This window comes from Rana temporaria, chromosome 5 (genome assembly GCF_905171775.1).
Source record: "Rana temporaria chromosome 5, aRanTem1.1, whole genome shotgun sequence".
Lineage (NCBI taxonomy): Eukaryota > Metazoa > Chordata > Amphibia > Anura > Ranidae > Rana > Rana temporaria.
Window position 1 is genome coordinate 366484313 of NC_053493.1, and position 21502 is coordinate 366505814.

General features: G+C 41.1%; 1 protein-coding gene across 1 annotated transcript in view; it reads right to left on the minus strand.

Moving 5' to 3' along the window:
• RGS22 (regulator of G protein signaling 22) overlaps window positions 1-21502 on the minus strand; it is a 169180-nt gene that overhangs the window by 54327 nt on the left and 93351 nt on the right. The window contains exons 15-16 of the mRNA XM_040354637.1: window positions 9704-9898; window positions 6919-7011 (exon numbers count right to left, since the gene is read on the minus strand). Of these exons, the coding sequence (XP_040210571.1) occupies window positions 6919-7011; window positions 9704-9898 (288 nt within the window). The remainder of the gene's footprint in view (window positions 1-6918; window positions 7012-9703; window positions 9899-21502) is intronic.

Genomic DNA, 21502 nt, shown 5'->3' on the forward strand with positions numbered 1-21502 from the left:
CACTACAATTTAAAGCAAGAAATAGGAGCTTTTAATACATTTTTTTTAAATAAGGTATTAATTGTCTAGAAGCAGGAGAATTTGTTTTTTTTAACGTGCACCTGCACCAACACTCACTGTACACGCACTTCCAGCCCTATACAATAGAAGTATATGGTATAGTGACCCGGTCTCGTCTACTACTCACCTCCAACCGCTCTAGGATATCCCACTCCTGTCCATTTAAACCACAGTCATTACTTTGAATGATTATATTATATGGCATTAAAGGAAATAAGGGCGATTTAACATACCATGGTTAGGAGGAAGGAAGACAAATCATCCAAACATTTTTACTTTGATCTACTAAATCCTAAATATTTTAATGGTCTCTTTTGAATAGGTCCTAAGTTCAGTTCATTATGAAAACAGATGGCAATGTTAAACAAAATATTAACATCTTAGCGTTGAATGAATTTATCACTGAAAAAAAAAAATGTTTATATTTTAAAGCAATATTCTTCAGAACTAGTCTAAACAAAGACATATTTACAATTTTTTTAGTTCATGAAAATGTCATAATTTGGAATAAAATGCATTACAAATTTAGTTCAAAAGATTTTAAATTTCTTTAAATCCAAGGTTAGAGAAGGAAGGTGAGGTATATAGAGGAATAGCACATGCTCTGCAGGAATCCAAGGTCCATTGTGGCATTAACGAGCGTAAGGAGTAAGGAGTAAGGAGAAAGTTAGGCTGCAGGTCCTAGACATATTTGACTGGTATATAAAGGGGCCTATTTATAAAAAAAAGTGTTTAGCTATTCGTCTGGCATATACATTTGTTCTGTACGAATGGGGGAAACCGAATATTCTCAGGCCTCTACAGGTCAGTTGAAGAAAATACAGCATTATGACAATTAGATGGTGCTGCTGATCATAGGAAATAAATACTAATAGCTAGATTCAGTAAGAGTTAGGCCGGCGTATCAGTAGATACACCGACCTAACTCGGAATCTGCGCTGTCCTAAGTTTAAGTGTATTCTCAAACAGAGATACACTTAAACCTATCTAAGATACGACGGCTTGCGTCGTCGTATCTTAGGGTGCAATATTTAGGCTGGCCGCTAGGTGGCGCTTCCATTGCGTTCGGCGTAGAATATGTAAATCACTAGATACGCCTATTCACGAACGTACGTCCGCCCGTCGCAGTAAAGATACGCCATTTACGTAAGGCATTTTCAGGCGTAAAGTTATTCCATCAAATAGCTGGACTAGTAATGTTAAGTATGGCCATCGTTTCCGCGTCGAAATTTGAAAATTTTACGTCGTTTGCGTACGTCGTCCGTGAATAGGGCTGGATGTAATTTACGTCCACGTCGAAACCAATACGTCCTTTGCGGCGTACTTTGCTGCAATGCACACTGGGATATGTACACGGACGGCGCATGCGCCGTTCCTAAAAAACGTCAATCACGTCAGGTCAACCCATATTAACATAAAACACGCCCCCTCAGCCTAATTTGAATTAGGCGCGCTTACGCCGGCCACATTTACGATATTTATTATAGCAAAAATTGTCGCTCTTTTTTTGTTTATAGCGCAAAAAATAAAAACCCGCAGAGGTGATCAAATACCACCAAAAGAAAGCTCTATTTGTGGGGAAAAAAAGACATCAATTTTGTTTGGGAGCCACGTTGCACGACCGCGCAATTTTCATTTAAAGCGTGACAGTGCCGAAATCTGAAATTTCGCCTGGGCAGGAAGGGGGTATATGTGCCCAGTAAGCAAGCGGTTAATAGATAGACCCCAGGGGGGGAGATTTAATAAAACTGGAGCTCTCAGAATCTGGTGCAGCTGTGCCTGGCAACCAATCAGCTACTAACTTCAGCTTGTTCAATTAGGCTTTGACAATAAACCCTGGAAGCTATACAGACGCTCGGGTTTCTTGTCGGGAAGCAGGATCTCTATTTTTCTCGTCGAGATTCTGGGCAAATTTCCATTTGAGAACCCTGAAAGCCTCGTACACACGCTCGGTTTACTCGCAAGAAAGCTCTGCCAGCAGTTTTCTTGCTGGATCTTGCCGAGAAAACCGAGCGTGTGTACGAGACTTTGTACCAAGTTACTCTCAATCCAAAGTTTTACTGTATTGTTCCCTTTTTGGATCCCGCATTGAGGTCTAGTGCTGTGCATCTATTGCACCTGAACTGGTCTAAAGTTATCAGTGGTGTATCCCATTATCTATTGCACCTGAATGGTCTAAGGTTATCAGTGGTGTACCCCAAGGTTCAGTGTTGGGACCCTTACTTTTTAATATCTTTATAAATGATATTGGGTCTGAGATCAAAAGTAAAATTTCTGTCGTTGCAGATGACACCAAGCTATGCAATGGAATAACGTCCTTACAGGATAAAAACGGGGGGGGGGGGGAACTGATGCGCAAAACCAACCTCAACAAGGGCACAACAAAGCTAAAATAAGAAAATCAAACTAATAAAATCAAACTAATAATGCAGCTGCCACGACTAATAGTGTTCACACACTTAAAGCAATTAATGAATAGGGGGGGGGGGGGGTGTAATGGCGCTTGCAACAGGATCTAATTAAAAATCCTTACAGGATGTCGCCAATTTACAAGCCGACCTCAATGCTCTGTCTAATTGGGCGACTATGTGGCAGATGAGGTTTAATGTTGATAAATGTAAAGTTATGCACTTGGGGGCTAAGAATATGCATGCATCATACATACTAGGAGGAGTAGAACTGGGGGGATCCGTAGTGGAGAAGGATCTGGGGGTTTTGGTAGATCATAAGCTGCGGTTTCCAAAGCGAGCAAAGTCCTTTCTTGTAATAAGAGAGGTATGGACTCCAGAGAGAGATATATAATTTTGCCCCTGTTCAAATCATTAGTAAGACCTCATTTGGAATATGCAGTTCAGTTTTGGGCTCCAGTTCTCAAGAAGGATATTGGGGAACTGGAGAAAGTGCAGAGAAGAGCAACCAAACTGATAAGAGGCATGGAGGAGCTCAGCTATGAGGAAAGATTAGAAGAACTGAATTTATTCACTCTTGAGAAGAGGAGATTAAGGGGAGATATAATCAACATGTACAAATATATAAGGGGTCCATACACTGAACTTGGTGTTGAGATATTCACTTTACGGTCAACACTGAGGACAGGGCACTCTTTACGTCTAGAGGGAAAAAAATTCACCTCCAAATATGGAAAGGCTTCTTCACAGTGAGAGCTGTGAAAATGTGGAATAGACTCCCTCCAGAGGTGGTTCTGGCCAGCTCAGTAAAGTGCTTTAAGAAAGGTCTGGATTCTTTCCTAAATGTACAGAATATAACTGGGTACTAACATTTATAGGTAAAGTTGATCCAGGGAATATCTGATTGCCTCATGGGGGATCAGGAAGGAATTTTTTCCCCTGCTGTAGCAAATTGGATCATGCTTTGCTGGGGTTTTTTGCTGTCCTCTGGATCAACTGTGGGTATAGAATTGGGTATATGTGATTGTACAATATTATTATTATTTTATTTCTTATGGTTGAACTTGATGGACTTGTGTCTTTTTTTCAACCTGACTAACTATGTAACTGTTTATTGCCCTCTGTATTGCTTCCCATTCTGCTACTGAGCATATCCTCAGCCTTGCTTGCTTCTCTGGCAGTTAACTGTGTATCATTATACCCAGCAGTCCTTCATTTTTTTAGTATACTGTGCAGACTACTTTTATTACTTATTTTGTTATAGATTATCTCTGCCCACACTTTGCAGTATTACTCACAGTAGAGGTCGAATGATCATACAGACCTATTTGTTGTTATTTTACCCATGTGGGTTTCCATGATTGAATGGACTGTATGGTGTGAGTACAACGTCTAGATGCACCTTTTGGTAATTAGTTGTCTTTTTGGGGGGGGGGGGGGGTAGGTGATTTGTGTGTATATTTAATTCTTAGATTTTTTCATTAAAACATTTAGATATTTTTTCTTTAATTGCATTATGCAGTATATTTTTGGGTTTATGAGTTCCTGTATACTCCAGAGGCTCTGCTATATGGTCTTTTTGGCAGTTTTTTTCCTATTCTGCCTTTTTTCTGGCCTCTGAAGTATGTTATTTTCATTCAACTCAGCAGACAAGGTAAGTAGGTAAAAAAATCAAAATTAACCCTGGAGAATGAATTTTTGTTCAATAATTTTTTTATTGATTTGAGAGTAGCAAATACAGAGCTACTGAAAGAAAACAGAGACACTTAGTTGGCACACAGGCCAGCTGTACAGAATGATCAACTTTGTCTGAATAATTACAATAAAGTGAAAGGAGAACGATGTGGTGTCTCAGGGCCCTTGCAGGGATCCATCATAAGTTTGTGGAGGGTGAACTATAGCGGTAGAGGGAAGAAAGGAAAAAGAAGAACAAAAAAGGGGGGAAGAGTGGAGGAGTGGAGGTGTGGATGTGTGGGGAGGAGCATCACAGAGGTTCTAAGGACCACAGCTCAATGATGCGTATATGGGTCTAGGACTCATAGATCTAATAGAAGGCAGACAAAAGCCGTTTGCATAAAATTTGAGATCCACGGGTCCCAAGTTTTGTGAAAACGTAATATTGTATCAGTGAGTTTAGCCATCAGTTTGCCGTTAATGAGCATCCGGTGGATTTTGGATTGTACTGCTGTCAGTGAGAGGGAGTCTGACAGCCACGGTTTAGCTATGATTTTTTTAGTGCCCGTAAAATTATCGGTTGCCAGCCTAAATTTATGTTTAAAAGCCCATCAGGTTTTGAGTTGAGCAGTGCATCACAAGTAAGCATTGGGATATTGATTCCAAAGAGAATTCATAACATGTCATAGACCTAGGTCCATAGAGTCTGGGCGATTGGCCAGGTCCACCAAATGTGCATGTAGATATAATGGGGTGGTGAAGAGCCAGTAGTAGGTTGGGAGTATAGCAAGGAGATCAAGCCCGGGGAGTGCAGATCCTTAAGGACCGTACACACTGGTTGAATATCAGGCAGCATCGGCCGCTTCAACAGAAACTGTCTAAAATTCGGCCCATATGGGGCATGACCGAAAAAGCCTGCAGATCAGCATCCAATCAGCGCTGTTAGCCAAAAGACAGTGTGTTCTGGCGGGGGGCGTCAGTAGGGGGGATTGCTGTACTAGCATTGCAAAGTTAGTACAGCGGCTCCTCCTTAGCTCTTCAGTTTTTTTTGTTCAGCCCAGTAGGTTGAACGAAAAAAAAAAAAAAGGAATAGTGTATACTAGGCATTACAGTAATGCTGTTAATCGGGCATCAAAGTCTTTCGCTTGTCAGGGACCGGAACCACATACACAAACCAAAAACAGACATAGATACCAAGAGAGACAGAGATAAAAAAATAGAAAGACATGACCAATGCAGTTTGAGGGATTGTATGGATAAGCTTTGTTTATAGTTGCCGCTTTTTCATTTGAATGCAGCATTACTTAAACATTTCAGCAGGGTTTTTCAGCCTCAAGAAAAATGCATTATTATTAGACTGACTGGACTGTAGTAGAAGTTCTGAGGTCAATAACTCTACTCTACTGAGGCAGCTAGACAAAAAAGAAACAGCAAGCGGATCTGTAACTAGCAATCCTGATGATTCCTACTGTGCCATCCTCTAGAATGTAGGCTTCACATTTTTTGCCTCAACAGCCTCTCTAATGGGACCCCCCCTCTACCCTAAGCCCCATAGCAGGTCCAGGTACTGCTATGCCCACAGTTGGGCCACTGAGTAAAAGCAAAGCTGGTCAAATACAACCTCGAAACAGTCATCCACACACACAAGTAAATAGTAATCTGCAGACTTACAATTCAAGAACACTCCAAACACAAGTCAAATGCAGAAAAACTAAGCCCATCTACATGAGCCCTTAATGTATCCCGTGTGCTTCTGGCTGGAAGAAGTATACACACGAAGAATAGAGGCCCAGGTCATGTGGTTACATATGAACAACACTTTCTATATTGAGTTTATCCTGCTGTGGTTACCTCTTCATGCCAATGGATTCGAGTTTTGTGTTGCCATCCTACACACCATCTTGACTGCCATTACCACCACTTTTTAAACACACTAAAAAGAAGAGTCCAAAATGTTTTTACTTTTTCCCCATGTTTTTTTTAGTAGCTGGCTAATCCAACTAATCTTTATTTTTGTGGGGAAATGCGTCGGCCTCATTATATACAACTCTTGCCCAAGTGAAGGACCAAGTCATCTGTCCAACGTACTTTGGCAAGTACTTTGACAATAAAATTAATGCCTGTTTCTAAAGATCTTCAATTTGCAGACTCCATACCCTGCAGAACATGGAAATCCTCCATACTGTTCTGTCATTTTGTTTTATCTATATAATGAAGAATGCAGTGTGAGGCTGGCATTGCCCTGCCATGTGTATTCTGCATAGAGAGCTTTGTCACATGTCTTGTTTCAGATCATGTGACAGGCTTCCTTAACCAAGAACACTTTTTCCCATTTATTAGAATAAATGAGACTTCAGAATCCTGAAGGAGGCATAGCACACAGCAGGAGGTGTGCATTTATGAGAAAGTTTTTTTGTTTTTTTTTAGAAGAAAGTTTTATTAGAAAAGCAGGAACATGGCCACAGTTAGATCATACTGCTACTTTATAAATGGGCCCTTAATTAGTCTTGTGTAGTTAAGTTCAGGAGAATACTGAGCTTGCTGCCTTCTGGATACAGCTATTAAGTGCTCAGAATGAAGAGACACTACACACAGGAACCTTAATTCACAGTCGTCTTGCTTTTATAGACAGTGTTTTTTTTTTTTTTTAACACTATAGTGGTTCTTATTGCTGTGTGCTCAGTTTGGATGTAATGATTGGAGCAATCTCTTTTTTTACCTGTCTGTCATATTCCATACAGGCCTTGGGAATAATAGAACAGAGGTTGTCTCTTACCTCATCTTTCCAGGATGCCTTCTCCTGTTGCAGAGCCTGTAGCTTTCTATAGTTAGCTGACTCCAGCTGTCGAGACTCTTCAACCAGCTCTACCTAATAAAAGAATAAAAGAAAATCAGGAATATGCTATCAACCTCTGCAGTAGTAAGACATTTCTGCTAATAGATGAATGGAATGACCAGCTGTTCGATGATAGCAGCTATTTTACAGTGAATATTGTGGTATGTGATGGAGAGCAGCTGACTGGATCAAATGGTAATTTGGATCACAATAAACAGGCAGAAGAGTTCCAGACAGTGACTAGAGCCCACCTAACATGTACCTACAGCTCATAAAAGAAAAATTTGAAAGTTCTTTGGCTGCTGTACCAGGACTCCCACATCAAACTTAAATTTTATACTTTTTTTGCTATTTACAGCATTTTACTGTTCTCGGCAAGTGTCATATCACGTTTTTTTTAACCCCCCCACCTGGCAAAAGACTCATCTGTGAATACCTTTAACCACAGTGTTATGAGGTTTAGGGGCTACTGAGGTTTTTGTATTATTGATAAAAGAAAAACTGCAGAACTGCTCTCAATCCAGCGTAATTAAATATGGCTCCAGAGGAGAAAGTGGGTTGTAGAGAATAGCTGTTTTATTAAAAAAAAGATATGTGAAAACCCTCAGTGTATTTTCTACCACTTTCTTTAGATATGATTTGAACTGAAATCTATCAGGCAGATGTGCACTCATCCTTTACTAGTTTCTCTATGTACACCCTACCTAAAGAAGCAGCAAAATTTCCATACAACATGTGGTGTGTGGTTACATAATTAAAAAAAAGCAATTCCACAGTCTACGGTTCACACAGGTCCGGGGCAGCCGCATCCTGCATTGCAAAGAGTTCCTGTGTGGGTTTGGGTCCGGATCAGGTGCAAATTTAGGCAAATATTCGGACCTGAGTTGCACCTGAGCCGGTAAATTGACATGCAGCAGACCCCAGGCACGAACCTGCAGCTGCACATATGTGAGCCCGGCCTAAGGGAGTTAACACAGAATAGCTACAACGCCACTGCTGCATTGCAAGGGCAGTGGTGAGAGCTGTGGCACTTTACTACAGGAACCCCCACAGAGAATCGACTTGCAGGATCTGCAGGTAATATTTAGGAGATTGGTGCAGCTGTGATAAAAAAAATAGTATTCAAAATAGATGCACAGAAGTATTTTTTTTTTCTGGGGTTTAGCCCTGGTTCACACTGATGCTGCTTTGGAATTGTGCTACTTTACTTGAGGTGGCATGATTTCAAAGTAGCAGGTCAGTGCGATTTCAGGTGCTACTTTAAGAGATACGGTATCTCACAAAAGTGAATACAACCCTCACATTTTTGAAAATATTTGATTATATCTTTTCATGTGACAACACTGAAGAAATGACACTTTGCTACAATGTAAAGTAGTGAGTGTACAGCTTGTATAACAGTGTGAATTTGCTGTCCTCTCAAAATAACTTGACACACAACCATTAATGTCTAAATCACTGGCAACAAAAGTGAGTAAGAAAATATAAATGCAACAATCCTGCGAGCCACCATTCCTATCAGCTAAGGTATAGAAATAAAGCTGCTAGCGTGAAACACGTCTCATAAATCGTGCCAAAGACTAAATAAAATGAACAAAACGCAGCGCTAATGAAATGAGAGTGCACTCACCACTATGCAAAGTAATGGGGATATGTGTACTGTAAGTGATGTAGATATGTGCAAACAAATAGTACAAGTAAATATATATAAATAATGATTAAAAAAATATATATATATAACAAAGCACTTATACACACACTCTCCACGTGCCAAATAATGGGGTGGGCATAAATTCATATGCAATAAGATGATATATGTATTCTCATAGGGACTGAGAAATACCCATTTTCCCTGGTTATCAGTCGTGTCTTTTGATATATATCGCTTATTTATATAAATTGTGTATACATTTCTTCTTTTATGAACAAATCAATTTTTTATTATTTTATTATATTATTTTTTATCATCTAAACCTTTCCCTTGGTTTATGTGTACAGTTGTTCCAGATGCCCCGCTATGGACTATTTAACACCGTCCCTGAGTTTTACTTTGTAATATCTGCCTTGTTCCAGGCGGCGGCATGTGGTTACCTTGACTCCCCATTCGGAAAGTAAGGGGTTAATGGTGGGAGGTGAGACACACCTACAACTAACGGGAAGAAGAAAGCCAATATTGTTTCAACACCAATATCCCTACGGGAGGAGGGACCCACATACCACCGCAAATAAAAGGATGAGACCCGCGCACCTTTGAAAAAGTCACATGACGAAACGCGTCAGTTGACCAGCACGCACGCCTACGTCCCAGCCGGCATTGAGGATTGCGGAGGAGGTACGCTAGCTAACAGCCCCACGCATCTTCAGCCCGCTCTGGACGGCTGCTACCAACATTTTATATATTTTAATATCCCCCAGTTTTATACAAATCACACTATGCGGATATTCCACGCATGCGTGGAAGCATTGACCTTCCAGGGTCGCGCACATCGCCGCGTCATCATCGCGGCGACGGCGCGGCCACGTCACCGGGTATCCTGTCCGCGCGGATTTCTGTTTGATGGTGTGTACAACCATCAGACAGAAATCTCCGAGCGGACATGTCCGATGAAAACTGTCTGGCGGACCGTTTTCATCGGACTGTCCGCTCGTCTGTACTGGACCTCAGGGGTATGCAAAAATATCAGCCTTTTAGGTACATCCCTAAAGTGAGTGACAGATAGCTCACCTTGCCATAGGCTTGTCTGTCTGATTTTGTCATTAGTGTCCAGGCAGAGAGCAGGAGCGTGAGGATGTATTCTTCAGCTGAATCAAATAAATCCTCAAAAGGAGGATCTAGTTTCTGGTAAATCTCTTTCCTTATGTTCTGTTTAACGCCAATGTCCATAGAAGCAGAAGGAGCCAGGTAAGTGCCAAAAATATACTGGAAGGAAGAAAGAAATGGGGTCAGGTCAAATAAATCACTTCAGGCTTATATAGGATATGAATCTGGGAGAAAGTTATACATGAACACAGACAACATCCTGACACATCATATGTGATTATTTTGTTCTAAAACTCCAGTCCAGATCTAGAAAATGAATGCTCTTTTCGGTCATTGTGGAACAACAAATACCATCCAGATGTCACTTTTCGAAGAGCTTCATTGAGTACCTGAGTCCTACAAATTTCATTAGAGCAACATTTTATAAGAGTGTTCTAGGATTTACTGAACCCCACAAGCAGCAAATTCACTGCTTTAGATGGGTTGATACCAGTGGAAGGACAAATCCCACGCAATACATTAGACAAAGCTGGGAAATGCAGTTCTGTCGCTTGATCGGTCTTATAGGTGACAGGAGGGGACATCCCCCCTCCCGCGGCCATCCAGTGCTTCTCCGGGCTCTCCTGTGCCACCAGAACGAATTGGCCGGTGCCGGATGAATACGATAGAGAGTCATCTCTATGACCGTTGGAGGCCGGAGCACGACGTTATGATGTCATGCCCGGGATCCCGAATGTAAACTAAGCCGTGATCGCAGCTGTCAGCATGAGATCGGTCTCATCGATCTCATGCTTTCCAGCCTGGAGGAGAGATTTGGGGTCTTATTGACCCCTCATATCTCCATAAAGAGGACCTGTCACAATAGATTCCTATTCCTCCTTCCACTTGTTGCCTTGTGCATTGCCAGCACCCTCGATCTCCTGAGACCATACTGATCATCTTAACACAATCCACCTGGAGCGGTAACTCTTTCTCTTTCATTATTTTGGATCTTGCCTTCGCTGCTTACCAGCTCGGTGGTGTGTTTTTGATCTCTCTTTCCACTCGATCTTTGGTTAAGATCTACATCTACCTATACTCAGGAAATCTGTCTTTTAAATGGATATTACCATGCCTACATCATCAGCAGCAGAGACGGAATGCAGCAGGACCCTTAAGACACCATCAGAAAATCCGTTCAGATTGGGTTCACAAACACACACATCACAAATCGGTGATGAGAACGACATCTCGCTCCTCAAGATGTTTAGAAAATTAGAACATCTAATGGCAAAGGAGATAAGATCTTTCTGGGACACCCATTTTCTGTCTGAATACATCAACTTAACCCACATACCTCGAGGGTTACGGATTAAAAAATTCCCCACCTTGGAACTGTTCAACAGCGATTTAAAAAAATAGAGGACGGACACTCTCAGCACTTGTTTGTTCAAACTTATGGAAATATTGATTTTATCCAACCAGAAACAAATGGACAAGTTGCGGACAAGAAATGTCCAGTATACAAAAGGATCTGGCTTTGCTGCAAACTCATCCTGATTTCCTGGAATTAGATGAAAAATTAAACAGAAAACTAGATAAACTAGAAAAACCGCATCGATTATGAGAGAGATAACGTCTATGTGTGGAAGAAACCACAATATCGACCAAATCGATCGCGCAAGAACAGTGGCAAAAGAGTCAGCTTTTCCGATCAGGAGAATGAGATTGCTAATGATACCTTGGCCACCACAGGGTCCGAATCGTCACCTGATCGCATTAACATCTCGTCAGGGTCACCCTCCAATGAAGGAGCAAGCTCCAATGCACACCCTCGTGGATCCGACAAAAAAAACAAAAAAGAAAAAGGTGACCACCAAAAGACAAGAAGAGGGGGAAGAGACACAAACACAAAAACCCCCTACACATTACGGGGGAGAATGAAGCGATTTAACCTAACGTCTTGAACATTTCCAGGAGAACTCTCAGTATGGAGGAAAATACTTTATTATCCAAAGGGCTTAATTTTTGCCCTACCAGACATTTTAATCTCTTTAAAACCATATTGGATGTAAACAAATTCTCTCGGGGCTTGACGCTTAAGAAACACTTTTTGACTTCCATTACTGGGATGGAAGATTCCTCCATGGACGGTTCGAGGACGGGTGAGTGTGTCTCTTCTCCTATTTTTTTCAAAGAGGTTTGTGCATTACAAGACCTTACAGATTTGGCTTTAGAGTCTGATCCATGCCCTGTTGATCCCATTGATTCTAGAGATCCCATTTCTTTTAAGTTAAAATCTGAGTTTTACCCCATAGGATCTAGAGGCAGGGATCGAGACTCTTTTCAAAAGCTAGTGGAGAGAGACCTCACACACCTGGCTCGTAATTGTCATGGAGGCAGTTCTCCCAGTAATCTATCCTTTGTGGAGAAATGTGCATTTAAAATACTGGCAGCAGATAATAGTAATACTTTAGGAATGCGGATAAAGGGGGTACAGTGGTGGTTTTGGATTCCACAGTATACAAGAACGAGGCACTTTTTGTGATTGAAAAAAACGACTTTTTATGTGATGAAAAAAAACGACATTTTTCAAACTTCATTTTCAAAGACGATGCAGCATACACACCATCGTTTTTTCCAAAAGCTCTAGCAAAGCACGGTTACGTTCAGCACGTACGACGTCACTCTGTTCCATTCAAACTCGCGTCCTAACTTGCTTCTGAGCATGCGCGGGTTTAAAAACGTTGTTTTAAACATCGTTTTAGCCTACACACGGTCATTTTTTATGACACAAAAAACAACGTTTTGAAAAACGACACAAAAAATTGAAGCATGCTTAAATTTTTTTTTTGTCGTTTTTCACAAAAGACATAACACAACGTTTTCCCCACACGCGGTCATTTTAATTGACGTTTTTAAAAACGTCGTTTTTTTTCATCACATAAAGTGATGGTGTGTACGCGGCATTAGATCTAATCCCACTGTCCCCTTTACCAAAGAACTCACCGCACTATTAGACAGAGCCGTACAGGCAGGGATTTTCTCCAACAGTGAAAGAGATTTATTTATACCCATGAATCCCATAATGCCAGTTATACCGTTATATCTTTATACGAGATTATACATAAAATTCTTCACACACTGCCATATCGCCATACGAGATTATACACCCAAGTTTATTCATCAATGTTTTTGGTAAATGGGCTTTCCATCCATGTACACTATCTAGTCTCTGGGTTTTGTCAATTTAGAAATAATAACCCAGATGTATATAATATGAATCAATGAAGATACATGCAGATAGTCATTTATTTTGGGTGTCGCAGTGCATATAGGTACATATATATATATGCCTATAGGGTCCTGTTTTTATAAGATACATCTATAAGGCCCCGTAGACAGGGCCGAGGAACTCGACGTGCCAGACACATCGAGTTCCTCGGCGTGTTCAGTCCTGGAGCCGCCGAGGAGCTCGGCGGGCCGAGTTCTCCCATAGAACAACGAGGAAATAGAGAACATGTTCTCTATTTCCTCGCCGAGGTCCTCGTCGGCTTCCTCGGCCGAAAGTGTACACACGGCCAGGTTTCTCGGCAGAATTCAGCTCTGAACCGAGTTTCTGGCTGAATTCTGCCGAGAAACTCGGTCGTGTGTACGGGGCCTTAGTCATGTGTGTTCATGTTTTCTTTCCTTTTTTTTTTTTTGTTTGATTTGAGTTTTTTTAAACAAATTCTATGACAATATATGGAAAGGACTCTTCAGTTGGGCTACTTTATCCTTCGGGACTCGAATATACTAGGATTCGGTTATCACATCCAATCCCGTACAACAGCCACCAGACTACACACATATAATAGATGGTTTCTTTTCATGCACCAGTTTCCATCGGTGTAGAATAAGGTTTTATGTTTATATATTCATGTATTTACATGTTTTATGATATATTTTTAGGTTATTGTGATGTTGTGATAATAGTACGATTCTATAGTGACCATGAGATGCGACTGCCTGTGCGCATATGAATAAAAATAGGGGGACAAACAATACTCTAGTCACCCCCCTTCTAGTAGTGACTGCAGCAATTTTGATACATTGTGTGTGTTTTTACACACAATTAAGGGCTTTTTTACACATTTTTTCTTCGCCAACTTATCCATGTAGGCATCCGCATCTAACAATGGGAATATTACACACTCAATGCTGTGGACATTAGGCACTGAATTCATGTGTGCAGGTTCCTTCACTTTTGTCTTTGTTAATTGACATTTTTTCATGTGTATCCATTATCTCTTTCTTTAATCTTCTTTTTACCATATTGGAGACTTACATGTTCTCTATATCTATATGAACCTTTTATTAGGTTTGTTGGGTGTTACGTGCTTGTAAATCACTTTGGCACACACATATATAAGGGAGATAATCATACAATTATACATGCATTGGAATGCTTACATCGTTAAATGTGTGCACTTTACTTGCACACCTACAGGGTAATGGCCACTTGTCAATTCTCATCACTATTTATTATAATATATTTCATTATACCTTATCACATCTATATCTATATTCTAATGTGTCATAATTTTAATTGTATTTACCATAATAATTTTTACGTTATAATATTAGTGCCACTTAATTAGCCCTTTATATGGTCTATATAAAATATAAAACATAAATAAAACGTATAAAACACAAACAATATTTTTTCACACATTATACTTTCACTTTTTATTACACCATATTAGAAATATTTTTTATTTTATGCATTTTAGGTGGTAATTGGTTATTTATATATACTAAAGCCTCATACACACGATCAGACTTCCATCTGACTTTTCCGTGGATTTTGGTCCGAAGGGCGTTGGCCATGAACTTGTTCTGCATACACACGGCAGAACTCAGCTCTTTACCGCCACCCTTTGGGCAACTTCTGCTATTGTTGTCTGATGTTTAGCATTGGTTCTGAGCATGCGTGTTTGTACTTTGGATTTTAGTCCGATGGACTTGTGTACACAGGATCGGATGATCCGACGTAACACATTTGTTGTTGGAAAGTTTGAGAGCATGCACAGCGAACATTTGTTCGTGGAAATTGCAACAACAATTGTCCAATGCAGCATACAGATGTCCGATAAAACATGTCCGTTGGACCGTTGTTGTCGGAAAGTCCAATCGCGTGTATGGGCATTAAGGTCTGTGCAGTGGGTTTCACTGTTTCTGTCCTTTTAACAGTACTCTATTAAAAATGCCCATTAATAGATTAAAATAGATTACCTTTACAACACAGTACCTGTTTTCATGACAGTTACCATGGTACAATTAAATTAGGGTAATGTAAAGCAAGATCACGCCATTGACCTCTACCTTAAGAACAGGAGTTTTATAAGATATGTAATACAAATGTGATGTTAACATGTGACCGCAATTCAAGTTACTGGGATCATTCCAGCATCTGATGTACAATTTCCACATGACAGCTGCCAGAAAACCTCATGAAATGTGTCATAAGTCACAAAATCAGCGGAACACAAAACACTTCCAGAGACCTCAAAGCTCAACAGACTTGTGTTCTGAGCCTAGTGAGAGGTCTGCAATATCCAATAGCCATTGTAATTGCTTTTCTCACAGAAACCAGTCACTGACACCATGGTGTGCCAGAGGTGAACACGGATACTGTGCTAAGATCATTTAGCTTGCAGCCGCTTTGGTAAAGGATCAGATTAAAGCTTGCTTGTGTTCCAGAGAAAACACATCTTGTATTTGCAAAAGGCTTAAAGATGGAAAGTAAATATCCAGGGCGATGGCCTGATTTGTCAGTGAGCGTTCTCATCCATGTATGATGCCACAGGGTCTGTTTGGGATTCTTGTACTTATTTTATGGGTCACACTGTGTAGAGGATCATGCTAATAGCTCCGTTGTGTTTCATGTGGAGATTTGCTGTCACCCAGAGGTTGTTGCGGGGAACTGTGTTTTATTTTTGATAGTAAGACCTCATTCACATAGGTTTCCTGCATTTGTTTTATCTAAAAATAAGATTAATCTGGGAAGTATAGTGTTCATATACAAACTGTGCATATAATCTTCTCCCTTATGCATTTAGACGCATTTGATGCATTAAGAATATCTAATCTACCGCCGGACACACATTTCTATTTTTTTTCTTTAATGCTATTCATTTGAATACACCTGAATTGCACACACAGTGGCCCAGATTCACGTAGGAGATACGACGGCGTATCTCCAGATACGCCGTCGTATCTCTGAGTCTGAGGCATCGTATCTTGGCGCCTGATTTAAAGAATCAGATACGCCAGAATTTGTCTAAGATATGACCACCGTAAGTCGCTTACGCCGTCGTATCTTAACTGCATATTTACGCTGGCCGCTAGGGGCGTGTACGCTGATTTACGCCTAGAATATGTAAATCAGCTAGATACACCAATTCACGAACGTACGCCCGGCCGTCGCAGTACAGATACGCCGTTTACGTTAGGCTTTTTCCAGCGTAAAGTTACCCCTGCTATATGAGGCGCAGCCAATGTTAAGTATGGACGTCGGGCCAGCGCCAAATTTTCCGTTGATTACGTCGTTTGCGCAAGTCGTTCGCGAATAGGGCTGTGCGTCATTTACGTTCACATCGAAAGCATTGGCTTTTTGCGGGGTTAATTTGGAGCATGCGCACTGGGATACTTTCACGGATGGCGCATGCGCCATTCGTAAAAAGCGTTATTTACGCGGGGTCACAATAAATTAACATAAAACACGCCAGCATGTTCCACATTTGAATTAGGCGGGGTTACGCCGACCTATTTATGCTACACCGCCGCAACTTTGCTTTGTGAATACTGCACTTGCCTGTCAAAGTTGCGGAGGCGTAGCGTAAATAGGATACGTTACGTCCGCTCACAAATACGCGCTCCCTAAGTGAATCTGGGCCAGTGTGTGTTTTACCATTTAAAATCATTATGGGGAGATTTACTAAAACTAGAACATGCAAAATTTGGTGCAGCTCTGCATAGAAACCAATCAGTTTGCAAGTTTTATTGTCACAGTTTAATTGAACAAGCTGAAGTTAGAAGCTGACTGGCTACCATGCACAGCTGCACCAGATTCAGGGTTCTTCAGTTTTATTAAATTTCCCCCTATGTGCATTTAGAAATGCAAGTTGTTTGACAAATGCAATTGTTTGTGTGAATGAGGCATAAAATTTTCAATTTTTTTAATAACATTTTTATAGTACCTATTATTTTGATTATTGATTTCCAGGTATATGCTTCTCATAGGACAGCCCTCAAAATTTCCACTCGCCTACTAGCATTTGGCGAGTGGATTTAAGCTGGGGGCGAGTGATGACAGGGCTGCATAACCAATCTCCCTCCAATCTGTGCCTACACTTAGAGTCCCGATGAGATTGGCGGCCGAAGAGGAAAGGTGCATGCTCGGGAAAAGTAGTCTGGTGAGCCGCGCACAGGCAGAGCAGTACACAGGTGCTCTCCTTACAATTCTCATTAAGCCATGGGACCTAACAGTATGACCTCTCTGAGCCTGCCCCCCTCCCCCGGGCCCCGATCAATGTAGCTGGAGAGCAGAAAGTAATGAGTGAGGTGGAGGATTGCAAAAATTACCACTCCGGTGCATCGCTCACTGAAAGTTGCCCTGACATGCGAGCGGCAGCCTTCTAGTTTGTGCAGTTTTCTTCTCCTTGTGCTCTATGTAAGTGTCCAACAGTTTAGCCTGAGCACTGTGAACAGACTGGTCTCAATGTGTGCTGTGCGCTGTCAGTGTGCGCTGTGCTATGGTGTCAATGGCTGTGCAGGTGTGTGGATCTCAGCGCTGGATTGTACTTCCTCCCGCTGTGCTGCAGCTCCTCTTCTCTCTGCCAGCCTGAATAAAAGGGGGAAGTGGGGACATGCAAGCGTGGAGCCGCACACACAGGCTCCTGATGATGAGATGAATGGGAGAGAGAGGATGGATGGGAGTTGCAGAGGAGACAGCAAGAGAATGGGGAAGAGACCCAGTTCTAGTGCCCTGTCCCTCTGGTCTGCTCCCAGTGCCCTGTCCCTCTGGTTTGCCCCCAGTGCCCTGTCCCTCTGGTCTGCCCCCAGTGCCCTGTCCCTCTGGTCTGCCCCCAGTGCCCTGTCCCTCTGGTCTGCCCCCAGTGCCCTTTCCCATTTTGTTAAAGTTGTTGTTGGTAATATTTAATTTTGTAACTTGATTCTGCATAAAACATTGTCATTCCATGAGATAATCTACAAGGGCGTGTTTACGGGTGCAATTAGGCGCAGGGCAGTGTATGAATTAGGTGGGGCAACTGGTGGCGAGTAACTCTTGAGGCCTGGCTAGTAGCTCAGGACTTGAAATTTTGAGCCCTGTCATAGGACATAATGTTTTTTGTTTTGTTTTTTACACAATAATTGACTTACTTGTGTAGTGTCAACGTGAACAAATGTACAGTACACAAATCTTTGTAAAAAAAAACATTATTTTAATTATTTTGTCACAAATTGGAAAACTCCCCAACCAGCAGGTCTGTTATGCCTCGTACACATGATCGGACTTCTGACCGTGCAAAAGTCCACCGTTAACCCAGTCGGAAGTCCGACGGACAAAAAGAGAACAGGTTCTCTATCTAAGGTCCGTTGGACAAAAAAAGTCAGATGGAGCTACACACGGCCGGACTTTTTTTCTCGGAAAGTCCGGCCGTGTGTACGAGGTATAAGAGTGTAAAGTAATAGCTGAGTAAAAAACTATCTTGTGTCATGGGGTGTTGACCAGAACATTGCATAAAATTTGGACACATTGCATTTGTTTTAACTGCTTCCTGTGGAAGGTCTCCACCATAACAGAATGAACTGAGCAGAACCTGCAAACATGGCAACTATATGTTGTTTTGTCTATGTGAACATAACTTTTATATAAGGCTCCATTCAGTTTTCAAAGGGTTTTTCATCAGCACTGGTGAGCTACATGGATGTATTGTCCATTGCAATCCAATATTGCCTGGAGACCCTGTAAACGTTCTTTAAAAAGGGCCAGTCTCTCTACCTAGGCATAGGAAACCCTGTGAGATTCAAGGTATGGGAGTAATGATTTTCTTCTTTTGGGGATTTTGATACATTCATCATTTTATGGTGTCACCATAACTGGATTGAGCTAAATGTTTATGCTTTATTCCAGTATATATACATTCTTTCTCTGTTCACTTTCCAACAGATCTCCCACTGTCCGTTTCTGTGTTATCCTTGTGAGCTTTGGTGGGCTGCGCTAGGTCGGCTTCTCAACGGACCCTCAATGGTGCCTGATTACATTGTTTCAATCTAACAGGGATTGGGCTCATTTCTCATTTGCCGTCTATATAACTGTATGAAATACACCTGGGCTGGATATTCTATCCCCCCGGGGGTCCCTCTAATTCTGGCGTGCCTTCCCATATATAGAACTATTATGCGAGATGTAAGTATCCATGCATATACTGTTATTAATAATTTTTTGTACATTTTCTGTACAGACTTTGTATGGCCTTTTGGATGCTCTGCGTTTAATGTCTATGTAAGTCATGCTGTTCATGAGAGATTTAAAGAAACATACAAGTGTACTTGATTTTTATACTAACATGATGTTTTCTTTCTATTTCTTTCTTTTAATAGAAAAACTAAATGCTTTTTGCCTATACCAATAATAAAAAACCTTGAAGAAGGAGCTATACATATGTGCTGAAAAACAAATCCAGCCATTTGTCTCCAAAACATGTCGGCTATGTGTATTTTGGCAATTTAAATTGCATGCTAGTTCTTTGTTTTAACAATTTCCTATAAACTGTATTTGTATACCTTTGTGTCTAATAAATATATTTTCTATTTTTATACATATTTTTGGCATTCCACATTATTTCATTCCAAACCGTATTATCCCAGGGGCACTCCCTTCCAAAATTTTCAAATTTATTTGGGATGTGATTGGAAATTGTGGATTTTCATTTTCTTACTGGTTTAAGCTTCATCTTATCTCTATATTTATATATCTAGTTCCTGTGTTCTGTACTCTTGTCTTAGTTTGTTTTTACTCATGACTCCTCCCCATTTCTAGTCCATTTTATCCCTGACCTTTTGTCTCCCTAGATTTATATACCACCTATGGAGCCTGGCCTTGCTAGAATGCCTGCTGAGCTTGGCTTTGATTATGATTATGTCCCTGCTCAACTTTTTGGCTTAGATGCTTGATTCTTGCTAAACCCGGCAAGGACCTTGGCTACTCAACTCCAGTCCTTAGCTCATCTTCATTAATAAATGGCCTCCTGACAAGGTCTGATAAGACGTTGCCTTCAATTATGGCATGTCACCCAAGTAACAGCAATGAAAATAAAGGTTCCTGGAATAGTGGCTGCTAAATGGGAAGTGCATCACATTCATTGTTATCACACTTTAACAGACTTGTACCTTATAATGGTGATGCTCATCGATAGTGACATAAAAAAGTTGGAAATGTCAAAATGACATGGGAAGCTGCAAAGGCATATGTTTTTAAGGTCCCCCTATATTGTTAATAAACTCTCATGGTTTCCAGTACCACCTCTATGCTGACGACACACAAATCTATCTCTCTTCTCCTCAACTCACTCCTTCAGTCTCCTCTCGCATTACTAATTGACATATCGGCATGGATGTCACACCACTTCCTCAAACTCAATCTTTGTAAAACTGAGCTCATAATTTTTACTCCAGCCTATGCCCCCCTCCAACTTCTCCATCAAGATCAATAATACAACCATCAGTCCCTCCCCCCCATGCCAGAGTACTAGGTGTAATCCTAGACTCTGACCTGTCCTTTCAGCCCCAAATCCAATCACTGTCCAAATCGTGAAGACTTCACCAATGAAACATCTCCAAAATACTTCCCTTTCTAACCATTGACACCACCAAGCAATTTATTAACTCCCTTATTATCGCTCTTCTTGACTATTGTAACTCCCTCGTCATTGGCGTACCTCTCCGCAAGCTATTCCCTCTTCAGTCTATCATGAATACTGCTGCCAGACTCATCCACCTTACCAACTATTCAGTGTCCGTCACTGGCTTCCCATTGCCCAACAAATAAAATGCAAAACACTAACAATAACATACAAAGCCATTTACAGTTCTGCCCCGAGCTACATCACCAATCGTATCTCTAAATATCACCCAAACCCTCCTCTCCGCTGCTCTCAAGACCTTCTGCTCTCTAGCTCCCTTGTCTCCTCCTCCCACACTCATCTCCAGGACTTATCCAGAGCTTCTCCCATCCTCTGGAACTCACTACCCCAAGCTGTCCAGTTATCTCCTACTCTGTCCACTTTTAGGTGATCCCTGAACACCCAACTCTTCAGGGAGGCCTATCCTGACTCCATCTAACAACCAAATCTTCTACTTCCCTCATTAGTTCATCCCACACAGTGGCTACCTTTTGATTTATCAGCCCCTCCCTCTTAGATTGTAAGCTTCCAGGGGCAGGGCCTTTCTAACCCTCTTGTTTTTAATTGTACTATTTGTGTATTGTCTCCCTTTATATTGTAAAGTGCTGTGCAAACTGTTGACACTATATAAATCCTTTATAATAATAATGACCATAATAATATTGTACAGAAAGTTTTGTAAGGTGAAGTAATCAGTGAATGTTAGTTGGAATTGGGAATGAACACAGTAGCGAATGTATTAATTGCTCCTGTGTCTATTCATCACTAAAGCATAGTAAACTTTACTATGCTTCAGTTTGTGAATGACAGGAACCTCTGTACAAAGATTCTGTCC